General features: G+C 48.1%; 1 protein-coding gene across 1 annotated transcript in view; it reads left to right on the forward strand.

Moving 5' to 3' along the window:
• The window catches only part of LOC135914179 (copper-transporting ATPase 2-like), a 152,230-nt gene that overhangs the window by 61,341 nt on the left and 68,734 nt on the right, over positions 1-22,155 (forward strand). Inside the window, exon 11 of the mRNA XM_070524259.1 lies at positions 10,773-11,006. Coding sequence (XP_070380360.1) covers positions 10,773-11,006 — 234 coding nt within the window. The remainder of the gene's footprint in view (positions 1-10,772; positions 11,007-22,155) is intronic.

Here is a 22,155-nt window from a genome sequence, read left to right on the forward strand (position 1 = left end):
CTTTGGGCTCAAAGGCCTCCCGGAGGCTTAGGTGGTATTTCAACATTCTTGCATTTTAGCTCCATGATCACTTATCACGCATACTAGATCCATAGACAACTATATGTATCACTATCATAATTTTATATTATATATCATTTTACGCTTTTATGATACGGATTGATTTTAGGCCACTTTACAGCCATGTCACATCCCACCATCGTAACTCACCAATCAGCGTTTAACACATCATTATCAGTCATGGCGCTCTTTGGCCACACCTGGCCCTTGCGCCACTAAACAATACACATCCATCCATCCAAGGCTACAGTTTGATGGAAAGGATGGGCCAAGAGAAGGGAAAGGGCTGGCTTAGAGACCCTGCCCGCTCCTGAAGTCCTCCCTAGCTTGAACGTTTGACAATACCTCTGCGGCTAGCACAACTTTTAGTTTGTGGCATGACCTGCTTGGTGCCATTACGATAATACCACGCCGCACGCCGATACCATACCGATACCAACAATCTGTATGACACAGGTCAAAATGGCAACGTCGCTCGTGTACTTTGGTTGGCTACTGGCGCGGCTATTAGCGGCTGCGACACTGACTTTTCTAGATGACGCTAGCTATGCACCATATTTATAAGTTTCAATTACAAACTGACACGTTTCTTAAAGTCCTCGAATCTAAGCCGACCCTAGAGTTTGGTATGTGATTATTTTAAAAAATGAAGAAACTATCGGCCTAGATTCGAATAAATACGGTAACCCAAAATATTGATGAAAGACGTCTGACCTGAAAAGTGAATTTCTGCCAACATGCATATAAGTTTCAAACTTAGTTATCTGAACAGATGATAGCGAAAGGAATTGAAAGCATCAAGGAATATGTTCGTGTGCTGAAATTCAATTGTATGATGTGAACTGATTTGACAAGTGCAGCTCGTCTCTGTCGAGCAAAGTAGAAGAAGCTGCGGCCTGTATGAGTACAGCTTGTCCTTGGCGATACTAGTACAGATGGCTAGGATGAGTACAGCTTGGGCTTGCTGGTTAAATGGTTAAAGAGCCCCTAAACCACTCTGAGCCTGAAATTTTGTTATATAGTGGTGGCTGTTTACCACTACACAATGAACATATAACCACAATAATTTTTCGAAATGAGGCTGTAAAAGTGAAGTACAGAGTACAGGCGTTTGATAAATGACTGCCCTGCCATCACAATTTCTTGCTTGTCTTTGCTACTCTCCACATGCGCGCTCTCTCCTCCTTGCCACATACTTATTTATACTCTGTCTCACGAAGTTGGTGGAAATGCAGCAAAAGCTACGGGGGGGGGGGGGGGGTCGCATCAGCCAAGCAGAACGGAGGACCAGAAGAAAAGCACTTCCATTGTCCCTTTATTATTGCCTTTTGAGCTATGTCAGCTGAATGGAAGCTTCAAGGAATTATTATTGGCCCTTGCTTAGCGAGTCCTTCTTCCTTCTCAGCACACACAGCTGACTTTGGTCATGTTGGTGCTGTGATCCCTTGTCAGTCATTCCATTGACAGCTTTTAGCCTGGTAACATCGTGCGTTTAACTCTGATGACTTTACAATGCATGAAGAAGGGACAGGAAAAGCCCGGAGAGAAGCACGGGAGTGTTTTTTGAACGTGTAACTTCTCCGCAGCACATAGTGCCATCTTGATCAACAAAGGTGATCGTCATGGCAATCTGTACATGATGCACATTCTTAGTTAAAGTGTGTTCACAATGTCAGAAGTGGTTTAGAAGGCCTTCAAGAGAACTTTGCTATTGAAAAGTGACACACAGCCCACTTGAAAAGATGTGGCTGTTTCGCCAGAATGGTGAAGCATTGAAAGTGATAACAAGGTTTATGGTTGTGCTGAAGCTTCTTAGTGTTCTAACAATATATTGACACGTGTACTTGTCTTTATCGGGCGACACGTTTTGCCGCCTAACAAATGTTATCGCACAGCGCGGGACGCGCCTGCATGTATCCGAAGTTTCTGGAAAGTTATCGATGCTTCTATCCGCTGTCTGTTGTCGCCAAACCTTGTGTTATCTGATTTCATCGCTTGACGCGAATGGTGTAGAACTTTGTAGAAGGCACGCGGGTCCCAACGATTGGTCTGGAACATTCAATGACTGCTGTATAAAAACCGACGCGCTTGACCCGCTGATCAGATTTTCGAAGATCGCCGACCTGTTTTGTGTGTGTGTGTCTCCTGTTTTGTGGGCACAGGTTCGCCCAATAAAAGTTAGTTTCGTCGTTGACAGTATTGCTACTGTGTTATTCAATGTTACCACCACGTGACATCTGGTGGAGGTGCTAGTGTGTTCATGTACCGAACGCCCCCGCAAAGCCGCGATCCAAGCCCAAAGCCCGAGGACAAAACCAACATCGCCCAAGACCAGCGTGCAAGCCGCAGACAGCAAGGACTGCCCCCAGAGCACGGACTGCCCCCAGAGCATGGACTTCTACCTGAGACAACAAAGAAGATTGTGGTCAAGACAACCCCAGTGGCTGCCCCAGCGTCCCCCGTCATCCTACAACAACCTCGGGACCCACCGACCTTCCATGGAGCAGCGACTGAAGACCCGGAATCCTGGCTGGAGACCTACGAACGAATTACGACATTCAACAACTGGGACTCCGACGACAAGCTGTAGCATGTCTACTTTGCCTTAGAAGACGCCGCCAGAACGTGGCTTGAGAACAGGGAGTCGACCTTGACAACATGGGACCTATTCCGTAGCGGCTTCCTGCACACCTTTACACGTGTCGTGTGCAAGGAAAGGGCCGAAGCTATGCTGGACGCCCGAGTGCAGCTACCAAATGAGAACGTTGCCATCTTTAGGGAAGAAATGAGCCGTCTGTTCTGCTACGCCGACCCGGATATGGCCAAGGAAAAGAAAGTTCGCCTACTCATGCGTGGTGTGAAGAAAGAACTTTTCGGCGCAATGGTACGAAGCCCACCGACGACTGTAGCAGAGTTCCTTCGCGAGGCCACTGGCATTGAGGAGACACCCGAAATGCAGAACCGGCAATTCAACCGCCGCACGAACTCTACAAATTATGCAGGAATTCAATCACTGGCCACTGACGATCTGCGCGAGACTATCAGAGCTGTCGTACGGGAAGAGCTGCAGAAGTTGTATCCGAGGTCGCACCCTCAGGGGGCCTCAATCGCCGAAATCGTCAAAGATGAGGTCCAGCGATCCCTTGGAGTTCCTGAGGTGCAACCAGAATCACTGCAGCCGGAAGCAATGACCTACGCCGCCGCCGTCGCCTGCCGTCAAGGCCCCCCTGCGCGACCGCGCCAGGGTCCTGCAATGACACAATTCCGTCGTCCGCCGCCGCCAGCGCGCCCACCCGCCGCCCAGCGCACCTACGCGAGGAAGACGGACATTTGGCGAGCCCCCGACCACCGCCCGCTCTGCTATCACTGCGGAGATGCCGGCCATGTGTACCGCCGATGCCCATACCGCGACTTGGGACTGAGAGGGTTCGCTGTCAACGCGCTGCGTCCACAGCTTGGGGAGCGCCCACGTGACATCGCCGATTACCTAGCCGCCACTCAGTGGAACTCATGAGGACCGTCCCGTTCGCCCTCACCAGGCCGCTACCTGTCACCGCAGCGCCGACCATACAATGGTCCAGCCTGGGGCCGCTCTGCGAGCCCATATCCGGAAAACTAAAAGCAGCAACCGATGGAGGTGCGGTTGCTGTTCGTCGAACTGACGAAGATCCTCCGCTGCCGCCGAAGACATTGAAGAAACCATCTCGACGACCTAATGACGACACGCCTCCTGACGAAGTCAGGAAGCCAAGACTACACTGACGAAAGACGACTTGATGACGTGACGTTCCAGCTTCAGTTCAACGCGATGCAGCCGTGATCCGACGCCAAGACCCAACTGCAACGCCAGACAAAGAACCACCGACCTCGACGTGCTTCTCGACGGCCACGCAGTCACTGCCTCAGTCGACACAGGAGCCGATTACTCCGTCATGAGTGGACCCATCACCGCCCAGTTGAGGAAAGTTAAGACTGCATGTGGAAGGCCCTCAAATTTGGTCCGCAGGAGGACACCTCATTACGCCGACTGGGATCTGCACGGCAAGAATTACCGTTCATGACCATACTTACCCTGCCACCTTTGTTATCCTCCAACAGCGTTCGCGAGACGTCATTCTCGGCATGGACTTCCTGAACCAACACGGCGCAATCATCGACCTGAAGTCGAAGTCCATAATGCTGTCGGAAGATCGAGCGATACCGCCGGAGGGCTCTAGTAGTCACCATGCCTTAAGCGTGCTCGAAAGTCAAGTCAGCATCCTGCCTCGCTCCAGCATTGTCATTTCCATAGGCACCAAAACGCCTGCCGACGTAGAAGGCGTCATCGATGGTGACCAACGTCTACTGCTAGACCGTGAAATTTGCGTCACAAGAGGGATCGCTCGACTGCATGGAGGGAAAACTGAAGTGTTGCTGTGTTGCTGACAAACTTCAGCCAGGAGGTCAAGCACATCAACAAGGGCACGACGATCGCATACATCGAGGAAATTCTGGAAACCAGTAATGTGTTTGTCCTCTCGGATTCCGCCGCATGTACCCCGGTGACAATGGTTCCCGAACCAGACTACGACATTAATCCAAGTCTCCCCGTGATTAAGCAACAGCAGCTCAGAAGTCTGCTCCAACGATACAAAGGCTGCTTTTCGACATCATCGAGGATTCGACAAACACCAGTCGCCAAGCATCGCATAATAATCGAGGAGTGCGCTCGACCACTCCGCCAGAGCCCTTACCGAGTTTCGCCGTGAGAATGTGAAGCTATAAGACAACAAGGCGACGAAATGCTGCGCGACGACATCATCCAGCCGCCGAAAAGCCCGTGGGCATCCCCTGTTGTCTCCTTGAAGAAAAAGGACGGCACCTTACATTTCTGCATCGATTATCGTCGACTGAACAAAATCACAAAGAAGGATGTATACCCCCTACCACGGATAGACGACGCATTAGATCGCCTCTGCAACGCAAAATACTTCTCGTCCATGGATCTCAAGTCTGGCTACTGGCAAATAGAAGTCGATGAGAGAGATCGCGAAAAGACCGCCTTCATCACGCCAGACAGCCTCTACAAGTTCAAGGTCATGCCATTCAGACTCTGCTCGGCACCTGCAACGTTCCAGCGCGTCATGGACACGGTGTTAGCAGGATTGAAGTGGCAGACCTGCCTTGTTTACTTGGATGACATCGTCGTCTTCGCCGAAAATTTCGATGATCACCTTGGGCGGCTTACGATAGTACCAGAAGCCATCAAGTCATCAGGGCTCACTCTGAAGCCAGAAAAGTGTTGCTTTGCTTATGATGAGCTTCTGTTCCTAGGCCACGTCATCAGCAAGTCTGGAGTCTGCCCCGACCCGCAGAAGACAGCTGCCATCGCAAAGTTCCCGCAGCCCATCGACAAAAAGGCAGCGCGTAGATTTCTTGGCATGTGTGCCTACTACAGGCGATTTGTCAAGGACTTTTCACGTATCGCTGAGCCGCTGATACAGTTAACTAAATGTGACGTTGAGTTCAAGTGGGAAACGCCGCAGGCCGACGCATTTCAAGAACTCAAACGACGCATGCAGTCGCCACCCGTACTTGCGCACTTCGACGAGCACGCCGATACCGAAATCCACACTGACGCCAGTAGCCTAGGCCTTGGTGCTGTGCTAGTCCAGAGAAAAGGTGGTCATGAACACGTGATAGCTTACGCTAGCCGGTCGTTGTCAAAAGCGGAAGGCAATTATTCTACAACCGAAAAGGAATGCCTCGCCATTGTTTGGGCTACAGCGAAATTTCACCTGTACCTATATGGCAGGCCATTCAAAGTCGTCAGCGACCATCACGCTTTGTGTTAGCTAGCGAATTTAAAGGATCCTTCAGGACGGCTGGCGTGGTGGAGCCTAAGACTGCAAGAATATGATATCACTGTAACCTATAAGTCCGGACGAAAACACTCTGATGCCGATTGCCTATCACGCGCCCCCATTGACTCGCCGCCGCAAGATGACGAAGATGACGACACCTTCCTTGGCATTTTAAGCGCAGCAGACTTCGCTGAACAGCAGCGAGCAGACCCGGAGTTGAAAAACCTCATCGAGTATTTGGAAGGGCACACTGACGTCCCTAGGGCATTTAAGCGAGGATTATCTTCGTTCTCGCTTAAAAACAACCTACTCATAAAGAAGAACTTCTCACCAGTGCGCGCCAACTACCTTCTTGTTGTCCCGTCAGGACTGCGTCCAGAAGTATTTCACGCCCTCAGGACGATCCGACCGCTGGACACCTCGGATTTTCCCGGACACTATCGAGAATACAGGAAAGGTATTATTGGCCGCGCCTGACTGCCGACGTCGCCTGTATATCAGAACATGCCAAGACTGTCAGCGACGCAAGACACCACCGACAAGGCCAGCCCGATTACTACAGCCAATCGAGCCTCCTTGCCGACCATTCCAGCAGATCGGGATGGACTTGTTGGGACCCTTTCCGACATCAACTACCGGAAATAAGTGGATCGTTGTGGCGATGGACTACTTCACCCGCTTCGCTTAAACTAAAGCACTGCCGAAAGGCAGCGCTGCCGAAGTGGCGAAATTCTTTGTCGAAAACATCCTGCTGTGACATGGCGCCCCAGAAGTCCTCATCAGAGGGACGACCTTTACAGCAGAGCTCACCCAGGCCATTCTGCAATACAGTCAGACAAGGCACAGGAGGACAACTGCGTACCACCCACAGACGAATGGTCTTACGGAGCGGCTGAATAAGACCCTCGCCGACATGCTAGCAATTTACGTCGACGTTGAACGCAAGACGTGGGATGCCGTCCTGCTGTACGTAACATTCGCTTACAACACGGCGGTGCAAGAAACAACACAGATCACGCTGTTCAAGTCGGTTTATGGCTGGAACCCGACGACGACGCTCGACGCCATGCTGCCGCACGTCACTGACGAAGAGAATCTTGACGTTGCTACCTATCTCCAGCACGCCGAAGAAGCCCGACAGCTCGCCCGCCTATGGATCAAAAACCAGCAGCGTACTGACAGCCGACTCTACAACCTCCGACGATGCTTCATCAAGTACCAGCCCGGTGACCGTGTTTGGGTATGGACCCCGATATGCCGACGAGGACTGAGTGAGAAACTATTGCGACGCTATTTCGGACCCTACAAGGTCATCCGAAGTATTGGCGCACTGGACTATGAGGTCGTGCCAGATGGCATTTCGCATTCACAGCGGCGCCGCACACAACCTGAAGTGGTCCACGTGGTGCGTCTTAAACCGTTTCACGGATGCTAACGAACTTCCCTTATTTTGTTGTTTTCTTTGCTCACGTGCTTATTTATTACTTTCGTTTGTTCGCAGCATCGGGTCGATGCTTTTTTAAGAGGCGGATATTGACATGTGCACTTTTATCGGGCGACACGTTTTGCCGCCTAACAAATGTTATCGCACAGCGCGGGACGCGCCTGCATGTATCCGAAGTTTCTGGAAAGTTATCGATGCTTCTATACGTTGTCTTTTGTCGCGGAACCTTGTGTTATCTGATTTCATCGCTTGATGCGAATGGTGTAGAACTTTGTAGAAGGCATGCGGGTCCCAATGATTAGTCTCGAACATTCGATGACTGCTGTATAAAAGCCGACGCGCTTGACCCTCTGATCAGATTTTCGACGATCGCTGACCGTGTTCGCCGCTATCGTTGTGTTATAAGTGTCTCCTGTTTTGTGGGCACAGGGTCGCCCAATAAAAGTTAGTTTTGTCGTTCACAGTATTGCTACTGTGTTATTCAACGTCACCAGCACGTGACAATATGTGCAGGCTACACGTTGGAGCGATGCAGTACACGAGGAAATTGCTGCTGCGCAGCACTTACAGTGTAACGAAATCTTAGAAGTTGTTCCACCATTAAATGCTCAATTAGTCTCTAATTGATGCAACACCCTGTCTATTTTGCATAAAAACAACTGCAGCTACAAGGAACTTTATAAACCACGCCCTAATAGCATTCTGTAAATTTATTAACTTGTCTGGTCCTTTTTTTGAAATTCAACTGGTCTTTCTTACTTTTTACAGCTGCACGTATCTTTCCTAACTTATTTTTAGTTGTAAACACAATGTTTACCCCATATTAGTGAAGTAGGAAGTTAAGTCATTACACTGTCGAGATTGCAAGTTTACTCAAAAATTTACAGATAGTGTAGTTTTGTTCAGACATTACAAGCACCTTATCCTCGATGCATGCCATATAATAATAGCAGTAGAACATGCGTTGTCATGGCTAAACAGTTATCTTTTGCAAGTGCCCTCACATGCCCATGATTGATGGGTTGGTGCTGCCTTCTCTTGAGCATGCACAGATAAGTTTTGTGTCTTCCTTCTTTTTGCCATTGTGCAACATTTCAGTTGATAGTGAGCATTTGTCTTGTCCTTAGCGTTTTACTTTTGTCTGTATGCCTGCCTTTTCGTACCATGAATAGACTTGTCTGCTATGCCTAATAATATCCATTCTGAAGAGGCATGTGCTTGTACTGCTGATAACCATGCCACTCATGACAGATATGATAGCTTAGCAAGGCTTGTTGCTGGGCTAGTTGGCTCATGGTATAAAGTAAAATTAAAATAATGCAAAAAAAAGACAAACAAGACTGGCAGCACAACTACGCGCTAACACCTGATGCCTCAGGAAAAGGTGAAATGATGAAATGAGGATTGAAGGTGTACACAAGCGTGTCACAAATGTCACATGGGCGCTCAAAACAAAATTGTGTTAGTGACAACATCGGCGATTGCGTTAGTGACACATATGTTACCTTGAGGAAGAGAGAAGCAAGGTTGCTGCAAATGTTAAATTGACAAGGTCTTTAGATCTGATGGAGGACTGGCGGAATTCCTTTCATTTTGAGCATCTCTGATATTTGTGTCCTGCATGTGTAGACCTTCAATTTTCATTTCATCATTTCACCTTTTTCTGAGAAGTCAGTTGTTAGTGAGCACTTGTGGTGTTAAGTCTTGCCTGCATCTTCTTTTTGTGGTTTTTTAATTTTACTCTTTACAGATGTCATAGTTCATCAGGCCTAAAAACACTCCTAGAAGCACCCATGTCCAGGTGACCACCAGAGGGTTGCATGTAGAATTGGTTGTATACATGAACTGAAACTTATTTTGTTCCTGTTTGAACGTGCACTTGTGCTTCGCAATATGCTTGATTGTATAACTTGTGAGGATCGAGGTGCCTTCCCACGCCTCATCCCCAACTTGCATGTGATGAGAACCATTTGCCAAGCTCGATTTCTAGGAATTGCCACCCCGGCAGCAGCATAGCACACACGGCTAGTGTGCTGGAACAATTTTTTCACACAAACTGTGCTTCTTCTTTTCCTAGTCCATTTACATGAATGAACACACGTCACCAAGACATACCCAGATTGGCCCCCCCCCATGATAGCTCTCTGAGTGCCCTCTCACCCCTGATCTCTGAACCTCTGAGGGCTTCCTTGTTGTGGCAGATGCTACACTGGCCTACTACGCGTTGCACGTGGGACCTTTGTTCTCATGACTTCTTGAACTTGGTGGACTGCTACCTGATTAGCCTAGTACAGTGACCACACATATTTGATGGAGAGCCTTTGTCCACAATCTGGGACTGTCATACTGTGGTGTATTTTTGGTTGATAAACTGGTGTTTGTGGCTGATCTGACTCTGGAGCCGTCTCTGCATCATGTCAGAGTTGATGAGCCCAGCAGTGCCATCCTTCATGTGTTGCGGAGAGAAGTGTTGTGCCCTTTTCTGACCGTCACTTGCTGGGTGAGCCTCACACAAGGTCATCTCCACAAAATGTGTGCAAAAACTCAAAGGGTAAAGGGTATTATGCCTGTGCTATGGTATATCATACAGTGCAGTGCCCTACTGCAAATACATGGCTCAAGTGTTTTATCACTGGTGGCTTGGCTTATTTGAGTGCATATCTTCTTTTGGGTTGACGTGTTCTTTTGTAATTGCTGAATGATTGTCAGCCAATAAATGCAGTATGCTCAGCTGTCCATCTTGGACCTGTGGCCTGTACACCCAATGCTCTTTAGCTTAACATTGGTTATTTCAATTTCTCATGTAATATAATATATATTGAGGGCTCTGTTTTGAAGGGCAATTTAAGGAAGTATATAGATGGACAAAATATATTTGAGGACTAGCACAGCAGCAGCTACGGCATTCTTCTGATGGGCATGAAGTAATGCAGCTCTCATCTAGCTCCAGAAGTTGAATTCCAGTGTGGAAGGAATGCAAAAAATGCTTGTACAATGCACAATCAAGCATAATATATGGGGAAAATTCATCTGAAGATCTTCACTATGCTTTTATAACTCCAGTGAAATTGTAGGACATTAAACCAAGTCCACTCCCTGTCTACCCGTCTGGTCCAGTCTACTCAGTTAAATTAGTCATGTCAGCCTCTTGAATTGAAATGTGCATCATAATGGAATTTGTTAAACTAAAACTTATCTTATCTGGATGCAGCATCATGCTAGCTTTATAAGATTTTACACTAGCCTGCTCATTTTAACTGTGCGCTGAGGTGGCATCTATTCATGTGAAGTTCTACTTGTGCAGTTATTCCATAAACACAGACTTGAACATATGATCCCTTGAACATTTGTCCTTTTTAGATGGCTGTAACATTGCTGCTGCAGTATGTTAAGAAAGGCGTGTTCTCTTTATTTTTCTTTTGTAGGTTGTCCCAGGTGAAAGAATACCTGTGGATGGCAAGGTTATTGGTGGATCATCAAATGTTAATGAAGCTCACATCACGGGGGAACCACTCCCCGTCATCAAGACAGTTGGCTCCACTGTGATGGCAGGCTCAATTAATGAGAACGGTGCTCTACTCATTTGTGCAACTCATGTTGGCAAGGACACAACCTTGGCCCAGATTGTACGTCTTGTTGAGGAGGCACAATCATCTAAGGTGAGTACAGGCCTGAGTTTCCACTTCTTGATTTAATGCTTGACATGAAAGATCATATTGAAATTGTTGTGTAAAAGAAAATTGCTAAGATGACCACAATATTTTCGTGCTGTCACATTGTGTTCAGGCTATACACATCTCAACTTATCACCGCTGTTTGCACTGTGCAGCTTTTCTGGACAGGGCGATTAGTTTTCCTATTTCCAGCATTGGAACTGGAGTGCGAATTTTCTAATGTTAAACATTTTTAAAGTTTACCTTTATATCTGTTAATTGCCTCATTCAGAATAAAATTTTACAGGTAAAGAGGTATGCAGTTTGGGTGGTTTTGGGGTACAATTTGCGCACTAAATTGATTCACACAAAAATTTTGAGCATACCTATGAGGAAATTTTTAGAAAGCATACTCTGAGGTCAGCACCCTTATTTGTGCTTTATACAGCCATACATTGCCTTCTCACTGCTCGTGCACTGACTTAGAGTCAGACAAGTCGAATTTCACTGGCAAAATCCGACCAGAGCATTAGGTATTGCTGTCATAATATTTAGGTTTAAGCATTCTGATGGATGATGCATCTGGAGAATGTAGCCCTTCCTTTCTGGTTAGAAAAATAAAGCAGTCAATGCCTAGCTTTTTGAAAAAGCACTACCATGCATGTGGAAGCACACTGTAGTGTATTGTCAAAGTGTGTAGCCATTTTTACAGCTTGTTACATGTTTATACCAAACAAACCAATCATGCTTTAACTCCATATATAGTATGCGCATGCAGGCCAGGAAGAGAGCAAATATTTTTGACATTAGAAAGAAGACAAGCATTGCTCAACATATGCAGCATTGTTGTAGGGGTACTTAAGATTCAGCTACAGACGAAATGAAAAGGTTCTTGAAGCATGTTATACAGTGCTTTTAAAGGTAAAGTATCAGGAATTTCCCTGCAGGGGCATCTGCGCAAGCAGGCGTTTGGTGTGTTGTGACACCACGTACCCGAGCACACGAGGGTTGGACCCTCCCGCGTGTAGCCGTGCGCGGCTTAGCCGTGTCTGGGGAAAGGGGGATCCTAGGGGTTGAGCTGATGCTGGGTGTTTGGACCTTTAAGGCCTCCCGGCGGAGGCAACACACCCCTTTGGCCTCTGCTTTACATAGACGGCACCCCTGGACTGACCCACCCGGGGGAAATCGGTAGTTGCCTTTTCCTGTCTCTCTCTCCCCACAACCTTCGTCTTTTTCTTACTTGCCACCTTTCCTGTCTCCTTCTCATTTCTTTATTACTTCCGACCTTCCTGGCAGCAAGGGTTAACCTTGTGTGAGTAGCCAACCTTGGTTATATCATATTGGGTTATAGCGGCAACGTACAGCTGGCATTTGCAGGCCCTGTTTTTCAGGCCCTGCAGCGTCCCCTTGTTGGACTCCATGGTGGGTGGCCAGTGTTGCTGCCGAAAACTACACATCCACACATGGCTGCTTTCTTCCCTCCACTACCTGATCGCCCTCAGAAAAGAGGGCGCACCGATGAAGTATTCCAGTTTTTTGGCCGCCAAAAAGAATCCTTCCTGCGCTTCCATGTCATTCATTCTGCACAACCAGATAAACCAGTACGAACAATCTCACCCTTCCTTGTTTCCAAGTCATTGACTGAAGTCTTTGGTCCTGGTTATAAGGCGTCGCTTCCGTGTCTGAATAATTTCTCTCATCGTATTCGAGTGCTGATTGCCGTGTTATAGTTTGTTAACGAAGCTTTCCCTCAAGTCTAAATATTTTAAGGCAGTTTGTCATGTGTGCATCATGGCCATGCACGCTTATATCGCCTTCCGTTTCTCTACCACGGTTGCGCTTTAAAACCACGGCGCTGCAAGTTTGCTTCAGAGACTTTCCTTTAATTCCTTCCCTCTTCTCCGCCCTTAAACTGGCTCTCTTAACTACTACACGCAGAGACAAAGCAACAGCGCACGCATTAGATTCTATAGATGAGATGAATATTTACAAGTATTATTAGGGTTATAATTATATTCGAGTGCTGATTGCCGTGTTATAGTTTGTTAACGAAACTTCCCCTCAAGTCTAAATATTTTAAGACAGTTTTCCTAGTCTCTAAAGCCGCTCGAGTTCACGCTGCTCCTCTGGTGGCCATTTTTCCAAGAAATTATGCCTTCCAACCACTCAGAAATCGACTATCGCGGACATCATCAGTCCCTTTTTACATAAGTATGAGGCTCGGAGCAGGAGCTATGGCGCTTGAAAGTAACCGGTGGCTTGACGAACCAACCGACTGAGCTACCTTTCCGGGCAACATTGAAGGGTCACGAGTTCAAATCACATGTTATGTTCCTTTTCTCCCCCCCCCCTCCCTTTTTTTCTTTTTTTCTTTCTTTTTAATGTCTTTTTCCTTCATTTTATCACTGTACGGAAACCCTCCTAAAAAAAAAGAAAAATTTATATATCCTCGATTATGTGTGGCCACACATGTGCAGGTCATAAATACCAGGTTCTCTAGCCGAGTGCCATCCATGCGGTATAACCGAGCTCAGATTGGTCCACCTTGACTGATCAAATAGGGCACCACCGTAGGTTAAATGAGGCGTACAACTCCTGCGGGACCCGCCGTGGTTGCTTAGTGGTTATGGTGTTAGACTGCTGAGCACGAGGTCGCGGGATCAGACCCCGGCCACGGCGGCCGTATTTCGATGGGGGCGAAATGCGAAAACACCCGTGTACTTAGAATTAGGTGCACGTTAAAGAACCCCAGGTGGTCGAAATTTTCGGAGTCCTTCACTACGGCATGCATAATCAGAAAGTGGTTTTGTCACGTAAAACCCCATAATTTAATTTTTAATAAAACTCCTGCGGGGACGGTAGAGCATCCGTCTCCAGTGCAAGAGGACCGTGATTCAAATCCCGGTGCCGCGCAATTCTCCACCGGAAAATACAAAAAAAAAAAACGTGTGTTGAGAAAATTGCACAAACAGGCCTGGAGTGCGGCCTGATCCTGGTGACCAGAACCGGTAACGCACTCTCTCACCAGAGCAGGATTGGCCACCCTGGTGCAGTACTTGGCCACAACCTCCTATATGAATACAACAATCAAACCCCGGCCCTCAGTCCCCAGCAGCTGCGAAGCAACTGACCACGGCGGCTGTCAGATCTGTGACGCTGCAGAGGGTGCTAAGAATACCTGGCTCCGGACAGGCCGCCATTGGAATCTGAACCTGGCAACGTTTAACGTTAGAACGCTATCTAGTGAGGCGAGTCTAGCAGTGTTATTGGAGGAATTAGAGGGTAGTAAATGGGATATAATAGTGCTCAGTGAGGTTAGGAGGACAAAAGAAGCATATACAGTGCTAAAAAGCGGGCATGTACTGTGTTACCAGGGCTTAGCGGAGAAACGAGAACTAGGAGTCGGATTCCTGATTACTAAGGAAATAGTTGGTAATATACAGGAATTCTATAGCATTAACGAGAGGGTGGCAGGTCTTGTTGTGAAACTTAATAAGAGGTACAAATTGAAGGTGGTACAAGTCTATGCCCCTACATGCAGTCATGATGACCAGGAAGTCGAAAGCTTTTATGAAGACATAGAATCGGCGATGGGTAAAGTCAAAACAAAATACACTATACTGATGGGCGACTTCAATGCCAGGGTAGGCAAGAAGCAGGCTGGAGACAAGTCAGTGGGGGAATATGGCATAGGCTCTAGGAATAGCAGAGGAGAATTATTAGTAGAGTTTGCAGAACAGAATAATATGCGGATAATGAATACCTTTTTCCGCAAGCGGGCTAGTCGAAAGTGGACGTGGAGGAGCCAGAATGGTGAGACTAGAAATGAAATCGACTTCATACTCTGCGCGAACCCTTGCATCATACAAGATGTAGACGTGCTCGGCAAGGTACGCTGCAGTGACCATAGGATGGTAAGAACTCGAATTAGCCTAGACTTGAGGAGGGAACGGAAGAAACTGGTACACAAGAAGCCAATCAATGAGTTAGCGGTAAGAGGGAAACTAGAGGAATTCCGGATCAAGCTACAGAACAGGTATTCGGCTTTAACTCAGGAAGGAGGACCTTAGTGTTGAAGCAATGAACGAAAATCTCATGGGCATCATTAAGGAGTGCGCAATAGAAGTCGGTGGTAACGCCGTTAGACAGGAAACCAGTAAGCTATCGCAGGAGACGAAAGATCTGATCAAGAAACGCCAATGTATGAAAGCCTCTAACCCTACAGCTAGAATAGAACTGGCAGAACTTTCTAAGTTAATCAACAAGCGTAAGACAGCGGACATCAGGAACTATAATATGGATAGTATTGAACAGGCTCTCAGGTACGGAGGAAGCCTAAAAACAGTGAAGAAGAAACTAGGAATAGGCAAGAATCAGATGTGTGCGTTAAGAGACAAAGCCGGCAATATCGTTACTAATATGGATGAGATAGTTCAAGTGGCTGAGGAGTTCTATAGAGATTTATACAGTACCAGTGGCATGCACGACGATAGTGGAAGAGAGAATAGCCTAGAGGAATTCCAAATCCCACAGGTAACGCCAGAAGAAGTAAAGAAAGCCTTAGGAGCTATGCAAAGGGGGAAGGCAGCTGGGGAGGATCAGGTAACAGCAGATTTGTTGAAGGATGGTGGTCAGATTGTTCTAGAGAAACTGACCACCCTGTATACGCAATGCCTCATAACCTCGAGCGTACCGGAATCTTGGAAGAACGCTAACATAATCCTAATCCATAAGAAAGGGGACGCCAAAGACGAATAATTATAGACCGATCAGCTTACTGTCCGTTGCCTACAAAGTATTTACTAAGGTAATCGCAAATAGAATCAGGAACACCTTAGACTTTTGCCAACCAAAGGACCAGGCAGGATTCCGTAAAGGCTACTCAACAATAGACCATATTCACACTATCAATCAAGTGATAGAGAAATGTGCAGAATATAACCAACCCTTATATATAGCTTTCATTGATTACGAGAAAGCATTTGATTCATTCGAAACCTCAGCAGTCATGGAGGCATTACGGAATCAGGGTGTAGATGAGCCATATGTAAAAATACTGGAAGATATCTATAGCGGCTCCACAGCCACCGTAGTCCTCCACAAAGAAAGCAACAAAATCCCTATAAAGAAAGGCGTCAGACAGGGAGATACGATATCTCCAATGCTATTCACAGCATGTTTACAGGAGGTATTCAGAGACCTGGAGTGGGAAGAATTGGGCATAAAAGTTGATGGAGAATACCTTAGCAACTTGCGATTCGCTGATGATATTGCCTTGCTTAGTAACTCAGGAGACCAATTGCAATGCATGCTCACTGACCTGGAGAGGCAAAGCAGAAGGGTGGGTCTGAAAATTAATCTGCAGAAAACTAAAGTATTGTTTAACAGTCTCGGAAGAGAACAGCCGTTTATGATAGGTAGCGAAGCACTGGAAGTGGTAAGGGAATACATCTACTTAGGGCAGGTAGTGACCACGGATCCGGATCATGAGACTGAAATAACCAGAAGAATAAGAATGGGTTGGGGTGCGTTTGGCAGGCATTCTCAAATCATGAACAGCAGGTTGCCACTATATCTCAAAAGGAAAGTGTATAACAGCTGTGTGTTACCAGTACTCACATATGGGCCAGAAACCTGGAGGCTTACGAAAAGGGTTCTGCTGAAATTGAGGACGACACAACGAGCTATGGAAAGAAGAATGATGGGTGTAACGTTAAGGGATAAGAAAAGAGCAGATTGGGTGAGGCAACAAACACGGGTAAACGACATCTTAGTTGAAATCAAGAAAAAGAAATGGGCATGGGCTGGACATGTAATGAGGAGGGAAGATAACCGATGGTCACTAAGGGTTACGGACTGGATTCCAAGGGAAGGGAAGCGTAGCAAGGGGCGGCGGAAAGTTAGGTGGGCGGATGACATTAAGACGTTTGCAGGGACAACATGGCCACAATTAGTACATGACCGGGGTAGTTGGAGAAGTATGGGAGAGGGCTTTGCCCTGCAGTGGGCGTAACTAGGCTGATGATGATGATGATGATGATAAGGCGTCGCGGATGGCAAGCGGTGATCTCCTCTTGGAGCTCCGCGATCAAAAACAATACGAAAAAGTGTCAAAACTAGTGTCATTTGGGGAAATCAAAATAATTATAACCCCGCACCGCACGATGAACACCACCCGTGGTGTTGTCTCTGTCAATGACTTGATGGAGCTCACTGAGGCTGAACTCTTGGAGGGCTTCCGTGACCAGAATGTTATCAATGTTAGACGAATTAAGTTGAGGCGAGATGGAAAAGAGATCAAGACGAAACACCTGATACTCACGTTCAGCTCAAGGGTCCTTCCCGAGTCCATCGAGGCCGGTTATATCAAACTTCGTGTTCGACCATACGTTCCCAATCCTCTCAGATGCTTTAAGTGCCAACATTTCGGCCACAGTTCACAGAACTGTCAAGGCTGGCTGACTTGTGCCAAGTGTAGTGACAAAGAACATTCCTCTGAAACGTGCCAGAACACTCCACATTGTGTTAATTGTGATGGCGAGCACGCCGCGTACTCACGGTCGTGCCCTTCCTGGAAAAAAGAAAAGGAAATCGTTACAGTCAAAGTCAAGGAAAACATAACTTTCAAGGAGGCACGGAGGCGGGTATCATACCTGCCCAAGAAAACCTTTGTCGATGTGGCGCGTCAGGGGGCAGCGTCACAACGGCCTTCGGCGGCTGTCCGACTCACAAGCAGTGAGTCGGCAGTTACGCCTTCTGCCCCCGCGGCGGTAGGAGCTAGCGCTGCTCCGTCAACCGAGGAGAAGGGACCATTGACCCCAAAGGTGGGCGCAGCCGAGGCTGCCTCAACTTCCCAGGTCCCTTCCAGCGCTGGCAACGGCCAGCGCAGCCAAATCCCCCAGGGAGCCCCATCAACCTCCGGGCTGGTGGGCGCAGGGGTCTTGCCTTCCAAGGCGGGACCCTCGCTGGTAACTTCCCGCTCGCAAGAGCACGTGTCCGGCGCCTCACAAGAGGCAATGGACACTACACCCATCCTCAAGGCGCACCAAGCGCCTAAGGAGCGGCGAGGCTCCCTCGAACGCTCCAGAAAGGGCAAAACCCCGATTACAGGGCCTCGAAAGGGCTCTATAGTCTAAGGCATAACTTCCGTTTCTGTACACACAGCACTAATTCACTTTAAATATGGATACACAAATTATTCAATGGAACGTTAGAGGTCTTGTTAGAAACCTGGATGATGTGCAGGAACTCATCCAAAAACACAATCCAGAAGTGCTGTGTCTACAGGAAACTCACTTAAAACAACAACACACTAACTTCCTCCGACCGTATGTTAAGTTCCGTAAAGATCGCGATGATGCTGTCGTATCATCAGGCGGTGTTGTTATTTTTATTCATAAAAGTATTTCCTGTCAGCATTTACAGCTACAAACGCCCCTTGAAGCAGTGGCAGTTCGAGCTGTTCTTCTAAATAAACTCGTCACCATTTGCTCGCTTTACGTACCCCCGCACTACAAATTAAACAAACATGAATTTCAGTCCTTTATAGACGAATTGCCAGAACCTTATGTTCTTCTCGGCGATTTCAATGCGCGCAGCTGCCTGTGAGGCGACCCTCGTATAGACGCGCGAGGTAGTCTCATTCAACAGTTCCTTTTTTCTTCAGGTGCGTGCTTGCTGAATAAGAAGGAACCCACATATTACTGTCTTGCAAACAAAACCTTCTCTTCAATTGATCTCAGCATATTTTCCCTGTCCATACTGCCCGAACTCGAATGGAAAGTTACAAACAATCCTTACGGGAGCGACCACTTCCCCATACTGATAAGAACATCTAAAGAAAACGAATATCCTCCACAAGCTCCTTGGTGGAAGATAGACACAGCCGACTGGGAGAAATTTCGAACTCCCACCAGCATCTCATGGGCTGACATGTCTTCTCTAGAAATTGATGCTGCTGTGGATTATCTTACAGCATTCATAATAGATGCCGCATCAAACTGCATATCCGAAATAAGTGGTTTGGCATGCAAACCACGTGTACCGTGGTGGAACAGCGAATGTAGGATCGCTCGTAAGAATCAGAGCAAGGCGTGGGGGTTGCTACGCGCTTCTCCCACTACAGAAAATCTTATCAACTTCAATAAAGCAAAGTCCCAAGGCAGGCAAACCCGCCGACAGGCCAAAAGAGAAAGTTGGCACAAGTTTCTATCGAGTATTAACTCGTTCAGAGATGAGGCCAAAGCCTGGAACAGGGTTAATAGGCTTAGAGGGTGTTAGATATGGAGCTGTTTCCTGCGATTACTTCCCCAGACCACATCGGATTGCAGCACAGCTAATTGAGGAATGCAGAAGCAGGAAAGCGCATTCCAGAGAAGCGGCCGAGCAAACAAGTTTAAGGCAACAAGTTCACGTGCCAACAAGTTCGTGCATCGCCGGGATTAGAAGGGGGCCTCGTACAATGGAGCTCAATCGTCCCCCTTCGGCTTTGAAGAAGGCATCTGCTACCGCTGCGAAGCCGAGCCACCGGGTGCAGGTGGGCCCTTGTGCAATGAAGCAGGAGCGCCCCCCCTCCTTCTCCAGCCTAGAAGAAGTGGATTGCCAGTCTGCGAGGCAAGACCGCAGAGAGCCGCCAGGTGCGACACCGCGACACGGGCGCCTACCATTGGCTGAAAGTGGCGTCATCGGAGCGGACTCTCCCATTGGTGAAACATGACGTGACTTACAGTGCTCGAAGGGTTTATAAGAAGCCTTCCAGAGAGACCTGAGCATTCTGGGACATGCCCTGATTCCCTGATTCACCTCTCTCGAACTTCTTGCCGCGGGCCGCAGCGTCCGAGTTGCTGCCGGCCCGTAATGACTGTACGACTGTTAATTGACGCTCACCGTCCCTGTACATAATGAAAAATAAATCCCTCCCAAGTTTGGGTTTTTCATCACGACGTCCGTCCTCCAACCCCTACATCTGGTTGGCAGCGGTGGGATCGCCTCCGAATGCATCAGCTGGTGGCAGCGCTACGGATCAACCTTCGTCGAGAAAGATCATAAGGAACCGGGAAGAACGAAGAAGAGAGAGCCTTCGTCGAAAGAGGTCCGAAGAAACTGGGAGTAGCGAAGAAGGAGCGAGCCTTCGACCCAGGGTGTCCGGAGGAACCGGGAACAGCGGACAAGTGAACCGGATGGCAGGGTGCTGCAACCGTAAGTGAGCGCGTGGTTTTTTTCCTTATGATTCTCCAGACTCAAAGGTTGTGTGTTCAATTTTGATAGTTCTGGGAATCGGGAATTTGTTGCATTGTGTGTTTGCACAAATTAATTAAGGAAAACAGTTTTAACCACCTGTCGGGGCAGCTGCCATGGATCTTAGAAGGTTGACGAGGTTAGACTTGTTGTTGGTGTGCGACGATTTGGGAGTTGAGGCGGACGAACGGATGGAAACGCCAGCTATCATAAAGGCGATTAACGATAGTGGCAATGATGGCAAAAGCATTGAGCTTGCTTGGGAGGTGATACAGGAGCCACGGGAGCGTGTGCGTCGTGTACGTTTGCGGGAGCGTCGTGAGCTTAGGAGTGAGCTTAAGCGTGAAGAACGCGAGAATGAACGGAAGCAGGAGCTTCAAGAACTTACTCTTAGGTGTGAGCGTCACGGACGTGAGAATGAACGCGAACGTGAGCGAGAGGAAAAGTTTGAGAGAGAGAAGGCAGCACTGATCAAAGAGATACAGTATTGTGATCAGTTATTGGCACAGAGACAACGGCTGTCTGAGAATTCTGTACGCAGTACAGAGCGAAAGAATGAGGCAGCATCGAGCGGATTTTCGCCAGAAGCGGACGAGAAGAGTAGTGCCTGTGAGATTAGCTGCAGATTCATAAGTAAAGGGAAAAGGCTAGCTGCTAACGATGCCTTAGTGGCAATAGAGGCCGTTAAAGGCCAGAGTGAGAGCGACGAGGTGCTGTGCCAACAGATGACTGTGGAGACAGCTAGGCCAGCTGCGAACAAATTGGCACAGTTACCGCGTGTGTGCGTCGCTAGTAAGGTTAGCGAGGTTGCTAGCGAGGAAAAGGGTACTGTTGACGCGACAGACGCGAGCACCCATGTAGAGCCAGATCTGCGTGCAGAAGTGAAGTGCGAGCTGGACGATGCAGTTGAGAGTAGTTCTCGGGATGGCGAGCTCCGTAGCTCACGAGAGAACAACTGCATTGTTCAGGGATCGGTGCGGCTCTCCGCCAGTCTAGATAGCCTAGAGAGGGATGGTTCAGTTAATAATCATTCAGACTGTGCGCGTGAGACAGCGATCGAGACCGACGGACTGTGTGCCGATGCACAGCGTGAGCTGGGCAATGTAGCAGAGGGCAGTTCGCAAGAGTGCGAGTTGTCTAACTCGAGTAAAGCCTGCTGCATTGTGCCAGAGTTGGTTGAGCTGTCCGCCAGTCGAGGCAGAGAGAGTGTTGATTTAAGTGAGAATCACTCAGACTGTGCGGGTAAGAGACCGATCCGGGCCGACGAAATGTGTACCGGCCAGCACGAGGCACGAGAAGGCGACAGGAAAGCGAGTGCAAAGAGAAAGCGCCGTAAAAAGAAGCGCAGTAAAGACCGAAAGACGGTAATTAATGTAGCGCCGCCAAAAATGGCGAGAAACCCAAATGGGCAGGGCGCGAGGAAAAAGATGCGGTCGTCTCGTACGATGTTGACGCATCGAAAACGTTCAAGCCACCGGTCAATGGGGGACCGCGAAGAAGGTTCTGCGCGGACGCGGACAAAGGGCACGAGGCAGTTAAGCTCCTCGTCGTTCCGTAGTTCTTTTCAAAGCTCAGCGTGCAGTTCGAAGAAACGCAAGGTGGTAGGACGAGACCAGGTGGGGAGTGGCGACGCGGTCAGTCGAGTTCGTGTTGAAAGCGGGGCGCCGGGACGCAAATTGGCAGGAGACCGTAACGTCTTGGGGGAGCTGATAGTGAATCAGCCCTTTTGTTGTCTCTCGGCAGCCAGAGTAGCTTTGAAACTTCGCCCACCGCGGGTCAGGCTGAAAGTATGAGTCAGTCGTAAGCAATCGGGAACGGGAGGCCAAGAGCGCTTCCGTAGAAATGAAGTGTTTGTTTTTTATTTTTGAGCATCGGAAAATTTCGCGATTTGAGACTAGAGTTTCTTTCAATGTGTAAG

The sequence above is a fragment of the Dermacentor albipictus genome, chromosome 1 (assembly GCF_038994185.2).
Source record: "Dermacentor albipictus isolate Rhodes 1998 colony chromosome 1, USDA_Dalb.pri_finalv2, whole genome shotgun sequence".
Lineage (NCBI taxonomy): Eukaryota > Metazoa > Arthropoda > Arachnida > Ixodida > Ixodidae > Dermacentor > Dermacentor albipictus.